Source organism: Heptranchias perlo, chromosome 17, assembly GCF_035084215.1.
Source record: "Heptranchias perlo isolate sHepPer1 chromosome 17, sHepPer1.hap1, whole genome shotgun sequence".
NCBI classification, from domain to species: Eukaryota; Metazoa; Chordata; class Chondrichthyes; order Hexanchiformes; family Hexanchidae; genus Heptranchias; species Heptranchias perlo.
Window position 1 is genome coordinate 41,640,064 of NC_090341.1, and position 25,630 is coordinate 41,665,693.

Sequence of the window (25,630 nt, forward strand, 5' to 3'; positions counted from 1 at the left end):
TGCAAGAACATGACTGCTTTCAGCATCTAATTTATATGACAGATATCCCCACCTTGATTTGATTTCTTCCAGTTCTTCCATTGTGGTTCGGAGCTGCCTCCCGCAGGGCATCTGCTTTTTGATTCCAGTTTAATTCCTTACTCTGCCTTCTGTAATAACCTTGCTGACCTGTTCTAAGGGTTACGGGAGTCAGTATGGACAGAAGAGTTCTATCCACCTGCAAATCTGCACTGAGAAGTTTGTTAGAGCATTTTCTAGGACTTTCTGACTGCTAAACACGATGGAGTTGTTGCTTTAAGTTATTTATATTGCTCATCATATTAAAAAAATGTTTTTCCTGTAATTAATTGCTGATCACAACTAAACTTGGGCGTGATTACTTCAGAATCATTTATTGATCTGTGATAAGCGATATGAGTGCACTGGTCATTGGCAACCATTAATCCATCACTGTAGTTAGTGCCAGGAAACAAAAATTAAACTTTTAAAACTAAGAAACTGGTTGAAGGGCCAAAGCCCATGGGACATGAAACCACTAATGTTGAAAAATGTTGAAGATGTGGTACATCAGGCAGTAGTGATTAGGTGATGTCAAGTTTGGGTTTCAAAAGCTTGAAGGTTGTAGAAGGAAGTAAAGACTAACAGAGAACAGTAATTTCACAACTCAGAGCTCCTTGGAAAGAAAGAGTTGCAGTAAGAGACAGTGTGATGAATTTTGATTTCAAACTACTGAAGATGCAGAGTGTAAAAGTGCATGGGAGAGCAAAGTGGAAGAGATTAGAGGTGAGAGACCTATCAGACAAGAAATTTCTTGTACTGTGTAATCCCAATTTCAAGGAATTTGAAGTCTGTATTAAAAATCTATACATCATGTATTGATTTAGAGGTTGTAACCTCATTTTGGGATCCAGATCACTTAAATTGCTTCAGCTTCACTCTTACTGTTTATGTCATCTCAACCCTCTGGCATTCATAATTTTTCATCTAGCTGTAAATCAAGGGCCAGCATTTTGTACAGAAATTCTATTAAGAACAATTCTGGATGAGAGAAAACAAGTAATGAACTTATATTCAGTACTTGTGTGCAGATAGCTGATTGTGAAGTACCGCAGGTAATGAACCACAATGAACAGTCAAAAATTTTCAACAACAATAATTGTACCAGTTTAACTTACTTTTTTCTTGAACAAAAGCTTTAGATCCAGAGTAAGCAAAGGGAAAATGGAAACAACCATTATTACATTCTTCATATCGTCTAATTGACATTTTCTTTAGTATTTCAAACCAAAGAGCATAAAGACTATTTGTAAGATGCAAGAGTGAAGACTCACTTTAAAACTATTTCCTAAATGCACATGGTCATCTGCTACCCTTAAAATTAATACAAATTAATATGTTTGTAGATGGTGATAAGACAGGTTAATTGTCCCCTTTGGGTACTGCTATTTCATGCTGTAACTATACAAATGATTGCAATCCTGTAATTTCAGGTTAATTTATATATATTAAATCTGTGTTTCCACAGCTTAATATAATCACATTTAAAAATGCTGAAGTTATTGTCACTCAATGTCTTCATTTTTCAATTCGATTATTATTATAAATACTCCTTGATTTTTAAAATTTATGTTGCTGATTGTAACTCAAGGGCACATAATTTTGTTTTGTTTGCTGGTTGAAGGTATGATTAGCCAGATTATATGATAGTTCAGTTTCCTGCTGTTCACTTATTTTTTTGGTTTACGATTCTGGGATAAGATGATCGGTTTTAACAGTGTTAAGTACAGGTACCCAGCGCTCCCCCGTGACTGGGACCAGACAAGCAATATTCTCCACATTGTTAGTGGTATGACAGAATTAGCAATTCTGGCTTCTGGTGGAACTCTGCCTTTTAAAACATACTTTGAAAAATATGTTACAATGGAGCCTAATTCCTTGTTTTATTTAATGTAAGGCAGTGCTGTCCAGCAACATTTTGGTGAGCAGTTCAAACTAATCTGACAATTTAATAGCTAAAAGTTAATTTAATTTCCTCTAATTACACTGTGATACTACCTCACACAAATATTAGATCCATCAAACTCAACACTGCAAGCAGCTGAGCGATTAATCCACTTCACTCTTCTCAGATTTGCTACTGTTATCGTATACGTTAATTTACTTAGGAAAATTAAAAAGTTAAAACATTGAAGAATTTGGGATCTTCAGTCATATGCCATTTTCTCTTTAACCACTTTTATAAAACAGTGCATTTCTTATTTTACTCTCATACGTTTACATGGCTTTATAATTAAAAAGAAAACCATGAACACCACTGGCAGTGAATCCACCAATTAGTAGAGTGTGTAATACACTGAATGACTCAGTTGCAACACTGCATTTATGAAACCACAATGACAGCCACTTCATTAACTGATCAGTTATCCTTCTCATTATAAATGGTTGGATTTTTACACTGCGTATATGGTGTGCCCTGTTAATGAACATTTATGTTGCCATGCCCAGCAGCTACATTAAAAGCCTGAATAATGGATCAGTCTCATCAATAATTTATTGCATGTCAGTAGCTGGTTGTAACTGGATCACACAATTACAAAGCCTGACTGGATTCTGCTACAAAGTTTTATGCAAAAAACGGATTTTTCCTCACTTTAACTTCTGATTCCTAAATAAATTTTCTTAGTTTATACGTGAACTGATTTTTAATATAGCAATTACATCAGCTTACAAACATTTTGAGTATTGTGTTTTTCATCACAATGAGAGACCAGACGATTACTATTACAATACTGAATGCAAATTCAAACCGGTTCTTTATGCAAATCATTTCCAACTGTACCATCTAAGCGACTGCCCAGGATAATAGAGACACACCGACACCATTCTATTTTACAAACATTTTCTAAAATTAATCATTCATTAATTTCTTTTGACTGCATGTAAAGGGGAATAATACCACTATCACATTTGACTCCACACTTCTTAAAACCAAATCTCCAGAACAATGAACATGAAGCAAAAAGCAGGTTTTTAATTAATTTTGTCTTACCCTCTTCTGGAATCTCCATTGATGAGCTCCACTTGGACCAGCACAGCAAACATAATAGGAAAGTTCTTATGTTTGGTAGCATCTTCAGTGCTTCGGAGATCAAACAAGATCCAAAAGGAAACGTGACGATTTCTCCTGTGACTCCACTGATCTTTAGTTCAGACTAGCACACAGCCATGAGTCACTGACCAGAATCTGGAGAGGTATAAAGGGTGAAAATTAATCAACATTAATCCACATACACTACAAGGCAACTAAACTGAAGTAAACCCAAAGGGTTACAAGACATTGTGTAGTCTTACCAGGAATGCAATTTAGTTTTTTCTCACTTTTGGAGATACATAATTTTAGTGTAGAAAATATAATGCAATGCTCTCACATCCACTTTCTGCCACAGAAGATCTGTAAAAGCAAGTCCAGTTTTCTCAGTTTGTTCTGATTTCACACAGACAAACAGAACATTGAACTTTATGCAATCAGATTACTGTGACAGCACAGTGATAGGGTAAAGGAAGTAATTCACATTGCTCCTTCTGGGATTTGTTTTTACTGCTGGAGGGGATCTCAATTTTCAGACATTCTGAATAAAAGACTCACAAAGGTGATGAAATAAATTGTATATACAAGTAAAATATAAAGTCTTTAGGAATAGTTTATTCAAAAAATGATGTACAACAGACTCTTCATACCTCCTATTGTCTTTGGCAAAACTCTCTCATCTCCAAGTCAGAAGCAGCATTTGATGTAAGGAGTTTTGAGTTCTAAGGGGATTATTCACATATGGTTTACCAAGTATTCTGAATTTCCACTTAATTAGTTTATTTCTTCCCAAAGCTATTTATTGTTTGCTAATATATTCCACAAACCACGAATACTACAACCAAGTAACAAGAAACTGAAAAAAAGTGGAATCTCAAAACAAATTTTGTTGATATTATTAGAAATTTTAAAACATTGTGAAGCAACACTTATTTATGGCTGGTTTATAATTTTCTTCATCAAGCATACTGAGTTTTGGTTAGCAGAAATGACAGACATTTATGAAAGAAACATGCTCACTATTCAAAGCATTGAGCGTACAAGCCAAGAAAAGCTGTTAGACGAAAGTATAGGATATTTACAATGGTACTTGAAACCTTTTTGCACTAATCAAAAGCTGCTGCAAAGGTAGATAATCATGCAGCACGTTGTCAGGCTAAGAATCTCATTAGGGAGACGAAGTGGGATCTGTGGGCTCATCCACTATGGTGAGCAATTACAGAAAAACGATCCTAAATCAATTTTCAACTGGCTAAAATCTGCTGTCAGTCATGATCAAACGGGTTCTTTTGGGCTAATGCCAATGACTGACAAGACTGGTGCTCCTGAACAAACCCATGAGGGCATCCTCGGGCTCTGGAGAGAGCATTATAATGAGTTGTTGTCAGACCTGTCAGGTTATGGTAAGTGGCCATTTTCGTGGAGGCTGGAAAACTGTGCGATTTACATAGTGATGTGACCAGAAACTATAAGACTCAAAATTGGGCGGTTTCGCAGTGGTAAATGAAGGAAAATCATGCAGAGAGACCTATCGCTGTATCCCCATCCCTACCACATTCTAATCACTCTCTGGCTTAAGAAGTTTCTCCTGAATTCCCTATTGGATTTATTCATGACTATTTTACATTTATAGTCCCTAGTTTTGGATTCCCCCACAAGTGTCAGAGCACTTCTGCCCCTTTAACTGTGCCTCTTCCTCCTATTGGTGCTTCAACAAGTGTCCCACTGCAGCACCATCGGGTTCTTCCATGATAGCAAAGTCGCACTGCAGGTTAGGCTTATAGATGATGAGGCAGGGTTCTAAACAGTTCTCCTCAATGGTTCAGAACTCCTAGACATGCAATGGGATCCTTTTGTTCATTTGAGAGATCCAGGCCCAAGCCGTAAAATGCATTTGTTAAGTTGAAATATTTCCAGGAAGGAGAATTACAGCCTTCACCGAACGAATTGTTCCTTGGCAGGGGGACATCATCCTCTTGGCAAGCTTGTATTTTTGTCAAAGCCCCTCGCATGAAGCAGCTGATGTGAGCTTAGTGCACATCATTAGACATGTAGAACATCAGGATGGCTGGCACATTGCAAGCAGTCCTGCAAAGATCCTTCCACCATGCTGACAACAGATGTTTGTTGTATAGCTGATAAGGAAATTCTGAGGATTGGGTCATCAGCTGCTGAAGGCATTACCTCGAAGAATATGATAACACGTGTTCATTTGTCCAAGGCTGAATGCCTGCAATGATTGGATCACAGTTGCTGTTGAAGCTCTACACCTCTAACTGGTGGAATCACCATTTTCTGAGGCATAGTATGTAACTATGCAGTAGTCAGAAGCATCATAACAATGCACTCATGTTTTATTGTGAATTGTGCTGCTCACCATATTGGTTGTGAGGAGCTCCTGCTATCTGCTGTCCAACTTGTGATAGCTCAAACTCACATTTGTCAGTTGTCTAATGACCACTTAATGAAGATCTTCCATGGGGAAGCAGAAGGGCGATACGTCGGGTTTCTTTGGGAACGACTTGGCTACAAGATGACACCCCTGGTGATGGATGAAGTGAGTCAACCCTTCATGGAAGGCATGGTAATTTGATACTTGACCCCTCTGCACTCCAGAGTACTGTTGATGATGGAACAGCAATGTGGCTCAGTATATGGTGTAGTGGGGACAGGACTTTTTCCACTCAGTTCAAGGTCATCCTACAAGGCAACTGATAGGTTGGTCCTAGCTTGACAAGCAGTAGAAAGCTTACCAGTACAATGTGCTTGCCCCCCAAAAGCTTTAGCTTTGCCAACCTGTGCTTAAAGTCTTTAGACCTAGGTAAGTGGAGTGTGTCCTTATAGGGAGAAAGTATGTGCACAGTGCCAAAGAAACAAAAAGTTGTAGACTCTTAAGCATTATGATGGGTTGTCACAATGATTGGTTGATCAATAGAAACATCAGAGTGTACAATTTGGTTTAACCAAAAGCACAACAGCAAACCTGCTCTAAAAGATATGTTGTAATGAATACTCATGAAGTTGTACTAGTTTTGGCTGTCGCATAACATTTTAAATCATCAGCAAAAGTAAGCAATTTACCAGGAAGAGTTGCATCAAAGTTCAGTAAATGTTTGTACTGGTCAACATATACTGCAACACACAATATTTCCTTATACAACTAGAAAATATTACATCTCACTATAGCTTTGGGCCATCCAAAACTCATGTTAAGCATCCTTACCAGGCAACTTATTCAAGGACTCTAACATGATTTCTACTCACTGTTTAATGGTGGATCTATTCCAATTATCTTACAAATAAAATTGGTATGGAAGGTGCCAATTTCTTTCACAAAACATATTTTATAGTTACTGTAATATATCCTGATATTTTAACATTACTATTTCCTACAGATATGTATGTTACCTCTAACCCTTCATTTTCAATAATTGCTCATGGATCTCTACAATTGATTCCATTCAAGGTTAAAAAAGATTGATGCTGAGTGGGAAGGGAGGGGAAGGAAATGGGACACTTTGGAAGTATCACAAATCAAAAACACACAATTAACATTGGAAATTTTAAAAATAAATAAATATTTAAATATTTATTTATTGGAAACAGAATGAGCAATGTGTCCAATTTTATGAGGGTTTTCTATATCTCAGATGTAATTGCAAAAACTAACTAGAATATAATTGCTTTACAATTCTCAGATAGCTTTGTCAAAAAGAACTTCAATCACACCTGCATTTCGACTTTCAATCAAATTTTCACATCTCAATTTGTTCCTTACATGGCAACAAATAGCCACCCAGCTGGTAGGGTTTCTCCATAAATACCTCCAATAGTTTTTCCTTCTCGAGCATGTAAAACACCATTCAAAGGTACTCAACCCATTGGTGATGGAGAATTGAAAGAACTCGTTCATACACAGGATTTTAGTCCCAGTCTATTATTTCTGTTCCATAAAACATTACATTATAGACAAGACAAACAGAAGAATTCTGATGGAATCACAACCATCAAAATACCTGCAATGAATTTACAGCTCAAACCTATTCTGAAAGCATATTATCGTTCCACATTCAAGGTTTAACGTTTGTATTAGCTCCATGCAGTTTTGACATATGGTCAATACCTGAAACATTAACTTGTCTGTTCTCAGTTGCTGCCTGACCTGCTGAGTGTTACAGCATTTTCTGTTTTTGTTCCAACTCTTGTTATTGTTTTGTACCTCCATCCTCACTAGTTATAAACCATTTTTGGTCTTTTTTAATATAAGAGGATTTATTTAAAATGTACTAAAGATCTAAAGAGTAGAGGAAAAGAAAAACAAATTTCTTACTGAGCTGCCATTCTCGCCGCAAGCCATCACTCTCCCCACTCTGCCCTTTATCATGCTATTGAATAATGAATTTAATAAATTTGCTATGTTGCTTTAATATCATAAACTACATTATCATCTTTCAGAACTCAACTCATTCAGAAATATGGACATTTAAATCCAAAGGTAATTCAAAATCTCATGAGAAAGACCTTCATAAAAACTCATTTGCTCAATAATCTGTATTTTATTATTTCCTACTGTTTATTCTCCATCTTTTTTATGATAATGAGTTCCTTTCTGGCATTCTTTAAGTTGTTTGTGTCAGTTGGCAGAACATCTTACCAGAGTCTGCTATCTTTTTGAAGCCTGTCACTCGTTTTTTGTTGAAGTATTTATAATTTGATGATGATGGGCTGTTGAAACGTCTATTCAAAATATAACTGGCTGCAAATTCACCATACTCCAAAACTATTTTCAGTCAGGGTCAATATAGTAGTGACAATATCAAATACCTTTGAAACACTGAAGATAAAAATAAAATCTTGATGCTGCAAATCTGCAATAAAGACAGAAAATGTTGGAATTGCACAGGGTCCCATCCACAATATTAAACTCTCTCTCATTCTGGGATGCTGACTGATCTGCTGTGCATTTGCAGCATTTTCTGCTTTTTATTATTGTGGAATATCACTGGCATTAGTGCTTACGCATGCACTACTGTCCTCTCAAAAAATGAGAACACTAGAAAGCTCTGGAACCAGAGAAAAAAATTATGTTCAGTGACATCTGGTCACAATAGACCTCCCCTAGTGTTTCACTATAGCAAGGGGAAGGAAGCACAAGAAAAGTCAGCAGCTATTTATTTTCTTCCTCCATCCTTTTCTGGTTTACTCCCCTTCTTTTCCCCTGAAAGCATTCAGTGTTTTCAAGTAGAGTTGTATAGGTGCTCAGCTGAAACCTCACCCAAGGGACCATTATTCATGTATGAGTCTACACAACGTGTGTGTCGGCAGGCTTTCAAACCATACTACTGCCAAGCTCGATCGTCTCCACGTTGGACATCCACACGTGCACACTTCCAGCTGGGGTTGCTGAATACTAATCGGGAGGAAGATCTCTGGTCAATTTTCCTCTCCCTAATACGGGGGTACTGAGGCCAATCAGTAGGAATTTGCACTACAACATCGTTACTTTCAGTATCTGCTAATGATGGCATTATCAAACGATTTAATAAATTTAAGTTTGACTTCAGGTACATTTTTCCACTCAAAATACTGCACCATAAACATGGAGATGCAATACAAATTTACAGGATACAGCCTATGCTATTACACACTAATTAGATTCCTGTTTAGCTTTGTACAGAAGTTACCAACTACAGTGTGTGGCTAAGGTCTTAGTACAATCAACATAAAAATTGAAATAAATATAGGAAAGAATGGTTCTTTACTGGCATGTATTGATGTCATGGAGGTCCACCGTTATTTGTTGATTTTGCACTTGACTTGATGACTGAGATAATGGTTTTCATGCAGAGCTTTATTGAGATTCAACTTATGTAAGATTTAGAAGGCCAGGAATCTGACCTTAAAATGATCCTTGATTAAATTTTTTGATTGTAAGTGGTAGTCACAGAAATGGTTTTGTAAAAAGGTGACTTTTTAATATAAATCTTATCGAAGTTGATCAAAAGTGGAATTGACATACTATACTTTCTATCGGATATGCCCCAAGTAAACAAACAATCTCCTTCCTAAAATGTTTAATGGTCATCAGAGTGAACTTAATGGAGTCAAGGGGTTCTGAGCCATCCTTATTAACAAAATCAGCATTTCATCCCATCATTCCTCAGGAAGATGACTGAATTACATTTTAACCGAAGAAACCATCTTAGGCTTAGTATCTTCTCATGTATTTTGAATTGTTGAGCTAATAATGTAGGCTTTTTACTAACGCACTGCCAAGATAAGATGTTTTCCAGATAATTCCAATAACTGAAATCCAAGCAGCTATGTATAACTTTGTACTGCAAATGGTTTAGAAGTGGCTGATAAAATGTCAGTCACATCATGTACCTAATGCCTACAGAAACCATGAATCTCAGGGGCCAACACCAAGAGTCAATTTTCATGCATTTTGGAAATTTACTGTACTTTAATACTTAAACACAATTGTTCCCTGAAGCATCTTATCCCAACATCAATGAAACTTGGTACTCAGCGTATCCAAAATGATGTTGCCATCCAATGTTGAAATGTTGGCACAACAGACAAAAATCTGTATGCAAATCAATTTTGCTTATGAACTGTCAGTCCTGAAGGCTACCAGAACTGTAATCTGAATATGCAAATCTTTAGAATTTCACATAGCAGTTATGCACTTGAATACTTTCTCCTAAAATTACATGTTAAAAACAACTTTCCGCTTGTACACTAGAATCTACTCTTGATGCACTCGTAAGCAATATAGAAATATGGGTTGTGTCAGATCCAGCAATAGGGTGACAAATATTTCCACTTGGCATATCTCCCATTGCACTGCTCACAGCTGGACAAAGCATGTACTGTTTTATAAGGACAGATGCTTTATACCAATTCAAACACAGTGTTGCTAAAGTGTCACTGTGTACAACTTAGTGTATTGGTGTGACTCTGATCAATTGTAAATTGATGGGACTTAGTGAATCCTCAGACCAATTATAGGTCAGTGTAACATTCTTTTTTTTAATACTCTTTAAGTGTGATATAGCATGTATGGCACCTGAAGTGTGATGGACACAAATGCATACAAAACAATTGTTACACATAAGCTCCCAGACCCATGACCCCCACCATCTAGGAGGACAAGGGCAGCCAGTACATAGGGACACCATCACCTCCAAGTCCCTCACCATTCCGACTTGAACATACATCGCCGTTCCTTCAGCAAAATCCTGGAACTCCCTACCTAATAGCATTGTGGGAGTACCTTTACCACAAGGACTGCAACGGTTCAGGAAGGCGGCTCACCACCACCTTCTCAAGGGCAACTAGGGACAGCCTTGCCAGCGACGCTCATACGATAAGTAGGAGGATACACATTTTATAAAGAAGAGGAAAATTGTACCATGTAACTCACAATGTATTGTTTTGCTGCTAAAGTTAGATGTGTTCCTTTAAGGCTGCAAGGTATTTCACCACATGGACTGCAGTGATTCAAGAAGGCAGCTCACCACCACCTTCTCAAGGGCAATTAGGGATGGGCAATAAATGCTGGCCTTGCCAGCGACGCCTACATCCCATGAACGAATAATAAAAAAATAACTGGGTAGGGCATTTAGGACTGAGATGAGGAGAAATTTCTTCTCTCAGAGGGTGGTGAACCTGTGGAATTCTCTACCAGAGAAGGCTGCGGAGGCCAAGTCACTGAATATATTTAAGAAGGTGCTAGATAGATTTCTGGACACAAAAGGCATCAAGGGGTGTGGGGAGAGAGTGGGAATATGGTATTGAGATAGAGGATCAGCCATGATCATATTGAATGGCGGAGCAGGCTCGAAGGGCTAAATGGCCTACTTCTGCTCCTATTTTCTATGTTTCTATGCTCTGCATTCCTGAAATAAATGCTAGGGTTAATTACAGGTGACTGCCTTTCTTATTCCTTTTCCTTTCCTCCCTCCTTTTCTCCAACCTCTTCTTAGGTGTTAAGGCAGAAAGAACCAACAATCCACAGTCCCAAGTGCTCTGACACCCACCTCTTTCTCTCTTTCTTTCTTCCTGTTGCAGCAAACCAAACCACAACCCTACAGTCCTTGCTGATGACGATGTCAATCAACTCCTTCCTTCTGCTAAATGTTTTTTCTTTTCATCCTTCCTCCTCTTTGAATATGTGAAATGTTCAGATCAAGATCCAGCAGCTCAGCAGCACACCAACACCTACAGCTGTGGCTACCCAAATCTCACCAAGGTCTGTGTTTAAAGCTCTGTGTTTTTGCAGATATCCCTCTTATAACTTCAAAAACACACTAGTTACAACTGATGAGTCAACTCCCAGCCACAATAATTAACACCTAGTCAGGGGCCCACTCACATGTGAATCAGAGTTTAATTATTGCTTCTTCAGAAAACTTTGGGGGTTGGAATGTGCTCATCAGTTTGAGATTTTTTATACTTGTAAAAAATGTGAGTGTGACATCTGCATGTGCTGACACACTGCTTTTAATAGTAAATGGGGAAGGAAGGAAGCAGGCGGAAGTGGAGGATGATTCCAGGACATGCAGTATTTTTTTGTTCATATCGCTGACCGACATTGGCTCACGGTCCACGAATTTAAAACTCTCATCCTTATTTTCAAATCATTCCACAGCTGCGCCCCTCTCTATCTCTGTAACCTCCTCCAGTCCTACAACCATACGAGATCTCTGCACTCCTCCAATTCTTGCCTGTTGTGCATCCCCGATTTTGGTCGCTGCACCATTAGCTGTCTAGGCCCTAAGCTCCGGAATTCCCTCCCTAACCTCTCCACCTTTCGCTCCTCCTTTAAGACGCTCCTTAAAACCTACCAAGCTTTTGGTCACCAGCCCTAATATCTCCTTATGTGGCTCAGAGTCAAATATTACTTGATAACACTTCTGTGAAGCGCCTTGGGACATTTTACTACGTTAATATATATAAATGCAAGTTGTTGTTGGTTGAGAATTCCAACAACCATTTCCTAAAGTATGGTGTCCAGAATTGAACACAATACTCCAGCTGAGGCATAATCAGTGTTTTATAAAGGTTTAGCATAACTTCCTTGTTTTTGTACTCTATGCCTCTGTTAATAAAGCCCAGGATTCAAATATGCATTTTTAACAGCCTTCTCAACTTGTCCTGCCACCTTCAAAGTAAAAAAAAGTACTTGAAAAATTTTCACAAAGATTTATTTATGCAAGTTTGGTCAATACATTTTCATGTAAAGAATGGTTTGTTTGAATTCTCAGCATGAACAAAAAAAAACTGAGGTGCACTCTCTCATATAGACACACAAATCAACCTCTGAAGTACCATCGTTCATAATATCACAGTAGGTACAGCATAGAAGGAGGCCATTCGGCCCATTATGCCTGTACCGGCTCTTTGAAAGAACTATCCAATTAATCCCATTCCCCTGCTCTTTCCCCATAGCCCTGTAATTTTTTTTCCACTTCAAGTATTCATCCGATTCCCCTTTGAAAGTTACTATTGAATCGGCTTCCACCATCCTTTCTGACAGTGCATTCCAGATCATTATAATTCGTTGCGTCAAAAAATGTTTCCTCATATCGCCTCTGGCTCTTTTGCCGATCACCTTAAATCTGTGTCCTCTGGTTATCTTCTGCCACTGGAAACAATTTCTCCTTTTGAACACCTCTATCAAATCTCCCTTTAATCTTCTCTGTTCTAAGGAGAACAAGCCTAGCTTCTCCAGTCTCTCCACATAACTGAAGTCCCTCATCCCTGGCACCATTCTAGTAAATCTCTTCTGCACATCTTAATCCTTGACATCCTTCCTAAAGTGTGGTGCCCAGAATTGAACGTAACACTCCAGCTGAGGCCTAACCAGTGTTTTATAAAGGCTTAGCATTACTTCCTTGCTTTTGTACTCTATACCTCTATTAATAAAACCTAGGATCCCATTTGAGGCCTAACCAGTGTTTTATAAAGGTTTAGCATTACTTCCTTGCTTTTGTACTCTAAACCTCTATTAATAAAACCTAGGATCCCATTTGCATTTTAACAGCCTTCTCAACTTGTCCTGCCACCTTCAAAGTAAAAAAAAAGCACTTGAAAATTGTTTTCCCATCAAACTTTACTTCAAAAAAAGGCTCCAAAGTTCATGCTCCAACTTGTTTTGAAATCATATGGGGTAAACAAACACATAACTACTGTTGCAGGCTGAGGAAAGACATGCTTTGATTTGTTGCAATGAGAAAATCATATAGGTACAGGTCAAGCCATGGTGCACATGCTCAGATTGTGACATCCAGGGAATTGCAGGCGTATGTTCTTAACTTTCTTCAGCTGACTCAGTGATAGGTCCGGGAAGAAAAACAACTTCAACTGTAAGTTTTTGACATAGGTTAAGCCCTCAGAGTAAAAGTGTTTAAGAAAATACTCAATGACACAAAGACAATTTTAAATGCATCAGCTTCTGAGACAGAAAGGTCTAGACTTTCAAAAGGAGGGAGGGATCTGCTGTGGTTCCATCTTGTTAGTGATTTTCTCAGTCCAAGCGTGCCAGAGGGAAATGCTGCATAATGAAACTAATGTTACATATATCATCACACAAAGGAAACAACCTGTAAACCAAACTATTGTGCTGGTGTTCAACTTATTGGAATGTTTATTTCTATGCAGAAAAAGGACCACATCTATAGGTGTCAGCTATGGCACAGTGGAAACACTCTCACCTCTGTGTCAAAAGGCTGTGGGTTCAAGTCCCACTCCAGAGACTTGAGCATATAATCTTGTTGACACTTCAGTGCAGTACTGATTGATTACTGCACTGTTGGAGATGCTGTCTTTTGGATGAGACGTTAAACTGAGGCCCCATTTGCCCTCTCAGGTGGACATGAAAGATTCCATGGTCCTATTCAAAAGAGTGTTCTTCCAGTGTCCTGGCCAACATTTATCCACCACCAAAAACAGATAATCTGGTCATTTATTTCATTGCTGTTTGTGGGACCTAGCTTTGTGCAAATTGGTTGCCAAGGACAATTGCTGCATTTCAAAAAGTATGCTGTTTTCTGCAAAAGATCCTATGTCACCATTTCAAAGCAGAGCAAGGGAGTTCTCCCCAGTGTCCTGGTCAATATTTATCCCACAAACATCATTCAGTAAAAAAAAACAGATGATCTGGTTATTATCTCATTGCTGTTCGTGAGACTTGGCTGTGCACAAATTGGCTGTCATGTTTCCTACATTACAACAGTGACTACACTTCAAAAGTGCTTCATTGCTGTAAAGCACTTTGGGGTGACCTTAATGTCTGAAAGGCGTTATATAAATACAAGTTGTTTTTCTTTAAATGTCAAATAGTTCAAAAATGAGCTATTACTTCAGATAATGTACACAGGTTTGCCATGTCAGAAGGAGACTGCTAGTCTCACGAATAGCTGACCCAATAGGGGGCAACTGCTAGGAGGGTAGTTGTCTCTAGATTAGCACCTGTGACACAAGAGGCCTGCTTTGAATGGGAGGCATGATGTGGAGATGCCGGTGATGGACTGGGGTTGACAAATGTAAGGAATCTTACAACACCAGGTTATAGTCCAACAGTTTTATTTGAAAATCACAAGCTTTCGGAGGCTTTCTCCTTCGTCAGGTGAAGTGTGGGATTCCTTGCAGGTTACCGCATTTATAGTCAGAGAACAATGCCTGGTGATTACAGATAATCTTTCCAACTGCTCGTTGTCAAGGCAATCAAAGTGTTCAGACAGAGAGACATTACATACAGGACCACCGAATATACAAACGGCCAGAACAAAAGACAGAGAGAGAGAGAGAGAGAGAAACATCCGAAAGGAAGAGAAAGAGAGAGAATGACCCGTTGTATAAAAAACAGATAACTTTTTTTCGCTGGTGGGGTTACGTGTAGTGTGACATGAACCCAAGATCCCGGTTGAGGCCGTCCTCATGGGTACGGAACTTGGCTATCAATTTCTGCTCGACGATTTTGCGTTGTCGTGTGTCTCGAAGGCCGCCTGGGAGAACGCTTACCCGAAGATCGGTGGCTGAATGTCCTTGACTGCTGAAGTGTTCCCTGACTGGGAGGGAACCCTCCTGTCTGGCGATTGTTGCGCGGTGTCCGTTCATCCGTTGTCGCAGTGTCTGCATGGTCTCGCCGATGTACCATGCTCCGGGGCATCCTTTCCTGCAACGTATGAGGTGGACAACGTTGGCCGAGTCACAGGAGTATGAACCATGGACCTGGTGGGTGGTGTCCTCTCGTGTGATGGTGGTATCTGTGTCGATGATCTGGCATGTCTTGCAGAGGTTGCCGTGGCAGGGTTGTGTGGTGTCGTGGACGCTGTTCTCCTGAAAGCTGGGTAATTTGCTGCGAACGATGGTCTGTTTGAGGTTGGGTGGCTGTTTGAAGGCGAATGGTGGAGGTGTGGGGATGGCCTTAGCGAGGTGTTCGTCGTCATCGATGACATGTTGAAGGTTGCGGAGAACATGGCGTAGTTTCTCCGTTCCGGGGAAGTACTGGACGACGAAGGGTACTCTGTTGGTTGCGTCCCGTGTTAGTCTTCTGAGGAGGTCTCTGCAATTTTTCGCTGTGGCCCGTGAGGACGGCCTCAACCGCGATCTTGGGTTCATGTCACGCTACACGTAACCCCACCAGCGAAAAAAAGTTATCTGTTTTTAATACAACGGGTCGTTCTCTCCCTTTCGGATGTTTCTCTCCCTCTCTCTCTGTCTTTTGTTCTGGCCGTTTGTATATTCGGTGGTCCTGTATGTAATGTCTCTCTGTCTGAACACTTTGATTGCCTTGACAACGGGCAGTTGGAAAGATTATCTGTAATCACCAGGCATTGTTCTCTGACTATAAATGCAGTAACCTTCAAGGAATCCCACACTTCACCTGACGAAGGAGAAAGCCTCCGAAAGCTTGTGATTTTCAAATAAAACTGTTGGACTATAACCTGGTGTTGTAAGATTCCTTACATTTGAATGGGAGGAGCAGGGAGAGAAGGTCAAAGAACCTGGCTTTTATTTCAAAGGAATGAGAGGAATATCAGAGCATCTATCGTACGTTCTTGTGTTCACTTAGTTCAACTTATTTCCAGGTGACTGTGGCAAAACAGAACTCCGTGACCACAGAGGCATCTGCTTACAATAGAAAGCTTATCACAAGACTAAGAGATCTTTTATTATGTTGGTTTCAGAAAAGAGTTTATCATAATAGAAACTGAAGTATTGAATTGTTATTTTATCTGATTTATTTTTGTTTCCGTTTAAATTTTATGTCTTATTAAAATATAATTTTGCAGTTTAGCCTGAAATATATGGTTTGTCAGTGTGGTGTTTTTCCACCTACAGGAGAAATTTTGAAAGAACAATGGACAACCCTTACTATTTTCGGCATAACCCAGCAGTTTAAAGACAAAATTGTTAGCCCCGAGGTACACTGCATCCGTTCATTACAGAAGTAAAGTTACGAGGATAACTTTAGGTTTACAGATTCCATAGGCCTGTATGGAAGCTGCCTGTCATGATGTGCAGGAGTAAAGGGTGTTGGGAAAAGGCCTAAATCATAACTCTGTTCTTTCGGTTCACTAATCCATCCCCAGGGTATTCTACTTGCATTATGCAATGCAGAGTATCATCTTAGACTTCTGCACCTTGAGGAATCTGTTGAGATAGCACAGTGAAGTTTGTAAATATTAGAAGGTATTGAAAGAAAAAGCACTGCTCTCTCTTAGCACTGAAGGACTTCCTCCATCCCCCAAATGTAAAACAGTTCAGCAACTCTGCTATCATTTCAAAGCCATATGGAGTACTTAAGCCAACTGAATCAGTGAACCATGCTAACAGAATGAATGGTATCCCAGTTGTGATGTCTCAATAACTAAGCTCCAACAGTCCACATGGACTTCAACCAGCTAGACTGGAAAGAAAGAAAGTCAGTTCTAAGATAAAGGCATGCAAGATGATCTGCTGCTTGGTACCTTTGGCCTGTCCCCTACTGGTTATTTAAATTTCTGTAGTATTTGAATCCTTGTTCAGGAAGATACAACTCCAAATAAACTGAGATGGGTGCCATTATTTACCTTGTTGCTACCAAAAATTATGGTTTTGATGTGGGGCTTTTTTGGCATGGAACTCCAGGAACTATCTGAAGGTTTTTCTCCCATCCAATAATGAAATTGCCAACTCATACCAGAGGTAGCCAATTGAAGTTTCAAGAGCCATAAGTATCACTTTTGTGACTGAAGTGCAGTTCTTTGAATGCTTTATCTTCCCTGCCCACACACTCAGTTCCAATTGAGAACTGCAGAATAATAAAGGAACAGAGCGCCTTCCTTCCATTCTGACCCAATTAACCTCTATATTTTCAATTAACCGCAATATATTAACCGTTCACTGCAGTCACCAGCTGTGTTTCAACACTCTAATCAAGATGAGGATACTAATTTTGGATTTCACTTTTCTGAAAATTTTTTTTATTTCTGAACATAATTTTGGGGATCTATACCCTATGTACTTCTCAACCAACCCAACTTCCCTGCCCGATGTTAATATTTGAATTAAGTAGGTTTCTTAAAATACTGGCAACCACCTTGCTGATTTCAGCAAGTTTGCATGAACTGCTTGTAAGAATAATAATCTGTTGCTAAACGGTCTTTAAATTGATTCTTTCTTTTGGGATGGGCAGGGTGAATAAATGAGACATTTTTAATAATGTTCAATGTATATTCAGGAACTTTAATGTTATGCGAAGAGTATTAAGTTCAGCCTATTAAGTTCTGACCTTCTGAAGGTTCTCCAAACTGCTGCCATAGATTTTGACAGCTTTGTTCTTTCTCCAAACTTCTTGCATTTCTGGCATACTCTTTTGATTTGTCCCCACCTTTCTAGTCTTAACGGCTCAATATCCCCTCAGTCAACGCTTTTGCCAACTGAAATTTCTAATGGTTTTTAGGACACATTTACACTTGTTGGCCAGGGGCTGCAGAAGTAACCTGAGATCACCGACAGGGAAAGAAGAAACAGCATCACTGCAGGTTTAGTGTTGGATGCAAACCATTTCTACTTCACACCAACACTAAAACTTGTAGTGTAAATCCACAGACAGGGGAGTTTTCCCCGGTGTCCTGGCCAATATTTATCCCTCAACCAACATCACTATAAAAACAGATTATTTGGTCATTATCACATTACTGTTTGTGGGACCTTGCTGTGTGCAAATTGGCTGCCACATTTCATACATTACAACAGTGACTACACTTTAAAAGTACTTAATTGGCTGTAAAGTACTTTGGGGTGTCCTGAGGTCATGAAAAGCGCTATATAAATGCAAGTCTTTCTTTTTCTTTTTGCAGAGCCCAACTTAATTATGGAGCAAAGTAAAGTGGGACTCCCTGAAAGGGGTGGTCTCACACCACTTGGACTTGACATTACACGGAAAGTAAGTGCAGTGTCAAAACTGGTTTACAAAATTCTCAGGGAGTCTGTTTTAAACCTATCTTGCCTCAATTTAAATGTTGAAAGAGCAGTTTCTTCCCACTTCCTAAACATTTAAATTTCTAACCGTTAGAAGAGAGCCTCTGTGACTATGGGCTAGAAATTGGGCCCGTTGTTTCAGCGCAACGCAGCGTCCTAAAGTGGCAAGATGGTGTCTTAGCTGTGCACGCACGTCTCAAGCGTGATGTGCGCCGGACGCCATCTTGGTACAGGTATTAGCACATGCGCAAATACCGAACGCCGGCAGCATGTAAAATAAGGAGAAAATGGATACAATCGGTGTGCAACACTGACTTAAAGTGATACAGACCATTTTGGGACTCAACGCTCAACTCAATGCACAGTCTTAACCAAGACCATATTAACATGTCTTAGAGTGCCTGGAGGACCCCCCCCCCCGCCCCCCACCAGTGCTATTTAAAGGAACCATGCAGGATTTACAGGTTAGTGGCTGGATTATTGCTTCTGCTGATGCATTTGTAACTGTTTTTGGAGGTCTCCTATTCTTGAATACTTGGTCCCGGGGACATAGCCTAACATTTAGAGCCAAGACATGCAGGAGTGAAGTTAGGAAATGCTTCTACACGCAAAGGGTGGGAGGAGTTTGGAACGCTCTTCTGCAAATGGCAGCTGATGCTAGCTCACTTGTGAATTCTAAATCTGAGATTGATAGATTTCTGTGAACCAAGGGTATTAAGGGATATGGGGCGAAAGTGGGTACATGGAGTTAAGTCACAGATCAACCATGATCTCATTGAATGGTGGAAAAGGATCGAGGGGCTAAATGCCACTGCCACTTGTTGCCTTCTGTTGTGAGCCAGCTTCTCCTGCAAGAAAGCAGGACGTGTGTCTGGGTGATGCGCCTGTCATGGATGAATAGCTGCCAGTGTGTGTGGCCTGTCAGTTGTGGGTGGGCGGCTTGCATCAGTGGTAATGGGTAAGGGTGAGAGGAAGCATCTGCGTGAAAGAGTTGAGTACTGATGGTAAAAGTTTGTTGGTATGTGGGTGATGGGGGTTGTAGTGCGTGGAGCAGTGGATGCGATTGGTGGTGCAGTTGATAGGAGATGCCACTTGACAGTTGACCTCACTCACCTTGACCACTCGTGTCAAAGCATTGAACTTCTTCTTGCACTGCATCCATGTTCATGATGCTGTGTGCTTGGCATTGGCTTCGTCCCCCACTGCCTCCCGCTGCCTTTTGGGCATATGTCTGGAGGGCTTCTTGCCCCCCCCCCCCCCACCACGGATAATGGATGCCCCTCCTTCTGTCCACTTCTTGCACTAAGGCCCCTAGTGCATCAGCAGAGAACCTTGGTGCACGCTCTCTCGCAGGCCCGGTACAATCTTAGGTCGGCAGATTGGTGAGATCTGGCATGCAGATTAGAGGATGTGGGATTTAGTAGTGTGCAAATTTTATTCAATGTTTTAACATAACTCATCAGTTTGTAAACATCGGGACGGGGCCTGTATCTGTGTTTTACGTGTGCGATGTCTGATCTCCGTTCAGATTTCGTGCAGACAGCAGACAGTTATTTTTAGCAAATAACAGGCACCAGCTACCTTTAAGAGATTTTAAGAGACGGCCTCCCTTCAAGGGATTGGTGCTCCCCTTGCTGGTGATGCGCACTTACTTCAATCATCGTGGAAGGCCGAGATTTCAATGCTGCTTGACGGTGAGTACTGAGACCGGATGAAGTGCTCATCCAGCCTGCGCAGAGGCCATTGGGCGCGGGTTAATAGCGGATCGCACTACCCACGCCCAATAATTGGCCTGATTGAATTTCCCCCCACCCCACCAATGTGTATCCAAGGATGTGCAGAGCTCTCTCCAAAATGGGACAGTTGAAGCTCCAATCAGGCAGTTGCCAAGTATTTTTTTTAAACAATGTTCTAACTGGCTGGAACCCAAACTGCAGCTGCTAGTTTCAGACCAGTAGTTACATTGTGATTGTGCCCTAAAAGCCCTTCAAAACTCACAGAGCAACTTTTCAGTTCGAATCACTTGACTCAATCACAGCAGGCTGCTGTCCAAGATGACGCCCGACATCACCTCGAAAAGGCAACAGTGCAACTCGACAAACACAGTATAAAGCCACCCCATATCCTCGAATTGTATAATGTAGCAAATTGGAATGTGTTTCGAGGTGTAACACATTAAAGTGTTAAGATGTTTTTGATAAATCACCGGAGCAAAGTACCTTCTCAATCCCTTATGGGGTGAATTTCCTTGGAGCTTCTCCTGCTCCGCTGTAACTTTGGCGGAAACCGCTTTCACGTGTGTAAACGGGGTTACTGAACTTACCACAATAGAGCAGTAGAAGGTCCGAGGAAATGCACCCCCATTATTTGTTACGGCCTTCCAGCACACTCATTTTTGTGTTGTTTTGCCTAATTGAGAAATGAATTCTGCAACAATTATTTTGAGCAAAATGAGAGATTGTTGATGCTACTATAATTTTTGAAACAGAACATTTAAATTGAACAGACAATAAAAGTTACACATCTTTCTGAAAATTAATAAAATGCACTCAGGTTGGTATCTGTGAGTCTGCTGCTATAGCACATTGCAGTACTTTAACATAGATACTTCAGTGTTATACTTCATTTTCATACTTCCTGCATTCTTAAATAACATAAATTTGAAAATTCATGTGCCTCCAACAGTTTTACAACAAAATGTACAGAAGCAGGAGGCGAAATTAAATGCCTGCATCAAATCATAAATTTTGATAGGACTAAATGAACTATGGAACACTAGATAAATTTAGTGCATTAAATTTAAATTGACTGTAAAATTAAACGATTACTGACAGAATTGTTGTTTTTACTGGTGGCGGGTGGGGTGCATTAGGTACAGAGCCAATAATCAGTGGGGGCTCCTAGCTTTGGCATTCTATTTTGACCAAGCAGGTGACTGGTAGCATCAAAATAATGACAATGACCATGAGCTAAATAAGTTTAAAGCTGTGGAGCATGGAAGCAATATCAAGGCCAATGAAAGTAAGTTCAGGATACAGGAAGAGGGAGAACTGGTTTGGCATACAGCACGAGGAGAATAAATAGGAACTTCGAAGTACCACTGGAGCAATTAGGACAGGAAGGAAAAAAATGGTTAAATATTTAGCAAACTGGATCACTGTCTTTTCTTGCCTGTTCACATTGCCATTAGGCTTCCAACCAAGTCCCTTGCAACCATTTGTTTTTCACATGTGAAGCTCTACCCAGTGGGGAGAGTATCTGTATTCAGTGAGAAAAATGATGACAATCACTGCAACTTGGCACCTGTTAAACCACTCCCTCCACTCGAGGGAAGCTTGAGCTGACACTGTTCCCAAATTCACCAGCTGTGATGGGAAAATGGTTGAGTGAATATAGGGCTTGGAAGAGTCTACCAAGTTGCATTACAAATGACTGCAGCTATCCACCCCCCGCCCCAAGCCTTTCAGACAAGTCTTTGTTGTGATTCTGTTCGCAGCAGAGAAGGGCATCAGCTGTTTCTGGATAACCAGGAAACTCTGGCAATAAGATTAATGCAGTTAAATTTTCAGGACAATTCTGAAATTACTGTAAATAGCATGAGCACATGAAATTTTTTAATACCTTTTTTGCCTCAAACCAAAAACAGTGGATTAGATGGTGTTTGGCTAACCTGCCTCTGTTATCTCAGACCATAATTTTAAATTATATTAACAACAGAACAGTAAACAACAACTCATTAAAGAAAACTGTACTTATTTATTTGATAAAAACAAAGAAGAATTCTATTTTCTGCCAATTATATTACTACAGATTTCTACCCATTGTCAAAATTATATATTTTTTTATTATTCGTTCATGGGATGTGGGCATTACTGGCGAGGCTGGCATTTATTGCCCATCCCCAATTGCCCTTGAGAAGGTGGTGGTGAGCCACCTGCTGCTTGTGGTGAAGATTCTCCCACAGTGCTGTTCAGAAGGGAGTTGCAGGATTTTGACCCAGCGATGATGAAGGAACGGCGATATATTTCCAAGTCGGGATGGTGTGTGACTTGGAGGGGAACGTGCAGGTAGTGTTGTTCCCATGTGCCTGTTGCTCTTGTCCTTCTAGGTGGTACAGGTCATGGGTTTGGGAGGTGCTGTTGAAGAAGCCTTGGCGAGTTGCTGCAGTGCATCCTGTGGATGGTACACACTGCAGCCGCAGTGCGCCGGTGGTGAAGGGAGTGAATGTTTAGGGTGGTGGATGGGGTGCCAATCAAACCGAGTGTGGCACCAAGGAGCCCTCGTAAAATTGGAGTCAATGGGAATCAGGGGAAAAATTCTCCAGTGGCTGGAGTCATACCTAGCACGAAGGAAGATGGTAGTGGTTGTTGGAGACCAATCATCTCAGCCCCAGGACATTGCTGCAGGAGTTCCTCAGGGCAGTGTCCAAGGCCCAACCATCTTCAGCTGCTTCATCAATGACCTTCCCTCCATCATAAGGTCAGAAATGGGGATGTTCGCTGATGATTGCACAGTGTTCCGTTCCATTCGCAACCCCTCAAATAATGAAGCAGTCTGAGCCCGCATGCAGCAAGACCTGGACAACATTCAGGCTTGGGCTGATAAGTAGCAAGTAACATTCGCGCCAGATAAGTGCCAGGCAATGACCATCTCCAACAAGAGAGAGTCTAACCACCTCCCCTTGACATTCAACGGCATTACCATCGCCGAATCCCCCACCATCAACATCCTGGGGGTCACCATTGACAAGAAACTTAACTGGACCAGCCATATAAATACTGTGGCTATGAGAGCAGGCCAGAGGCTGGGTATTCTGCGGCGAGTGACTCACCTCCTGACTCCCCAAAGCCTTTCCACCATCTACAAGGCACAAGTCAGGAGTGTGATGGAATACTCTCCACTTGCTTGAATGAGTGCAGCTCCAACAACACTCAAGAAGCTCAACACCATCCAAGATAATGCAGCCCGCTTGATTGGCACCTCATCCACCACCCTCAACATTCACTCCCATCACCCCCGGCACACAGTGGCTGCAGTGTGTACCATCCACAGGATGCACTGCAGCAACTCGCCAGGGCTTCTTCGACAGCACCTCCCAAACCCGCAACCTCTACCACCTAGGAGGACAAGAGCAGCAGACACATGGGAACAACAACACCTGCACGCTCCTCTCCAAGTCACACATCATCCCGACTTGGAAATATATCGCTGTTCCTTCATTGTCGCTGGGTCAAAATCCTGGAACTCCCTTCCTAACAGCACTGTGGGAGAACCGTCACCACACGGACTGCAGCGGTTCAAGAAGGCGGCTCACCACCACCTTCTCAAGGGCAATTAGGGATGGGCAATAAATGCCGGCCTCGCCAGCGATGCCCACATCCCATGAACGAATAATAAAAAAAAGTCAAGGGCAGTCACTCTCACCTCACCTTTGGAATTCAGCTCTTTTGTCCATGTTTGCATGTAGCAATTTAGTGCATGCAGTAATACAATCTCTAAAAGGTAACAAATACAATTGTTATGGAGTTTTATCATTAGCTCAAAGCAGTGCAGGCACTTGATGGCCCCTGTTGAACCAAATGACTCACATTTGACAGTACGCAAAGAAAGAAATCAATTTTTCAGGAAATAAAATAAGTATAAAACATCCATGATTTTGTCATTTAGGGCTATTTGGTGAATCTTCCTGGCACCTTTCTGTGGGGTAAATGAGTCAATCAGGAACAGGAAACATATAAGGAATATGCTCAAGTAAGGGTCTGGAGAGGAGGGAACCCCCAGTGAAAGCACAACAGGGCTGGAATGTTTTCAAGGAACTATATTTTTCCCTTCAAAGTGCTCAATAAATAACTAGTCTGGGGGATTTCTTGAGGTTTAATAATCAGACAAAAGCCTGAAGCTTGTGGTCCAGCTTTCTCGATCCTAAACTCCATCACTCCTGACAGTTAAGGTGCAAGAGGCTGTCAATAATAGAGGCACAAATCTTCACAGGATCAATCTGCACAGATGTATCCCATTAAGAATTTTTGCTGTCAAAAAGCCTAAGACCTGTCCTGGGAATGACCCAGTGCATGTCGGATCACACAGATTTCCAATGAAAGTTGGATAATCCTGCACTTAAAATCTCACTTAGTTAGATAGGGATATAATTTCTACCATTCACTGATTTTAGCGAATATTTTGATATGAGAATAAAGCAAGAAAATTTATTTTGCTAAAATTAGTGAACGGTGGAAAATATACCCCATTGATTTAAGACAAAATATAGATCCTTGTGCTTACAGAAATTGGAGACAACTAGTACAGATCTTGAAGGTAGAGATCATTTATGTTCTAGTGAAAGGCAAGTGAAAATTATGACCGACAGTAACGGGACAGCATGACTGAAAGTATGTTACTTTTTTTCAAAATGAGAGGATTTTAAGTAATTGGTTTCATTTTTAGGTCCATATATGTTTTAATAAATAGTTCACATATGGTTTCACACTTCATAACCATCTGTACTCATCTCAGCCAGAGTGATGGCAGGGGTTCTGCAGCTGGCCTCACCCCTCCCCACTTATTAAGGAAAAAATCTCTCGAACATTCAACAACAATCAATGATGTCAATGCAGATATGTGGACGCTGCGGATGAGGAAAATTGTCACATAGCCTACCAACAATCAACTTCAAGAATCACATAATAATGGCTACTTGGGCAAGTTACCGGAGGGCTGTGGCTTGAAGAGGGAAGATGATATTGGGAGAGGGATTCCGATCTCTCGGCATTGAGACAGGTTCTGGGGTGAGGTAAATTCTACCGATAGGATGGGCCTACACTGAACTGATAATAATGTCCTTGCAGAAATGATAAAGAGAGCACTGGAGCAGTGTGGGAGGATTTAAACCATATGCAGCGAAAATCTTGGAGGGTATGGGGAAGGGGGGGGTTAAGAATTGAGTAGTACAAAATGGCAAAGCAGTCTAAAATAGAAAGATGAAGGGGGCGTGGAGAGTCATATATTAGGTCAGATGGGAGAGGCATTAGGGAGAAGGGATGACTAAGAAAAAAGGGGAAAGCTGTA

At 40.7% G+C, this 25,630-nt stretch overlaps 1 protein-coding gene across 2 annotated transcripts in view; it reads right to left on the reverse strand.

Annotated features, from left to right (window-relative positions):
• chl1b (cell adhesion molecule L1-like b) overlaps positions 1 to 25,630 on the reverse strand; it is a 513,752-nt gene that overhangs the window by 375,711 nt on the left and 112,411 nt on the right. For both annotated transcript variants that reach the window (XM_067998921.1, XM_067998919.1), the window contains exon 2: positions 3,050 to 3,244. In XM_067998921.1, the coding sequence (XP_067855022.1) occupies positions 3,050 to 3,131 (82 nt within the window). In that variant the 5' untranslated portion in view covers positions 3,132 to 3,244. The remainder of the gene's footprint in view (positions 1 to 3,049; positions 3,245 to 25,630) is intronic.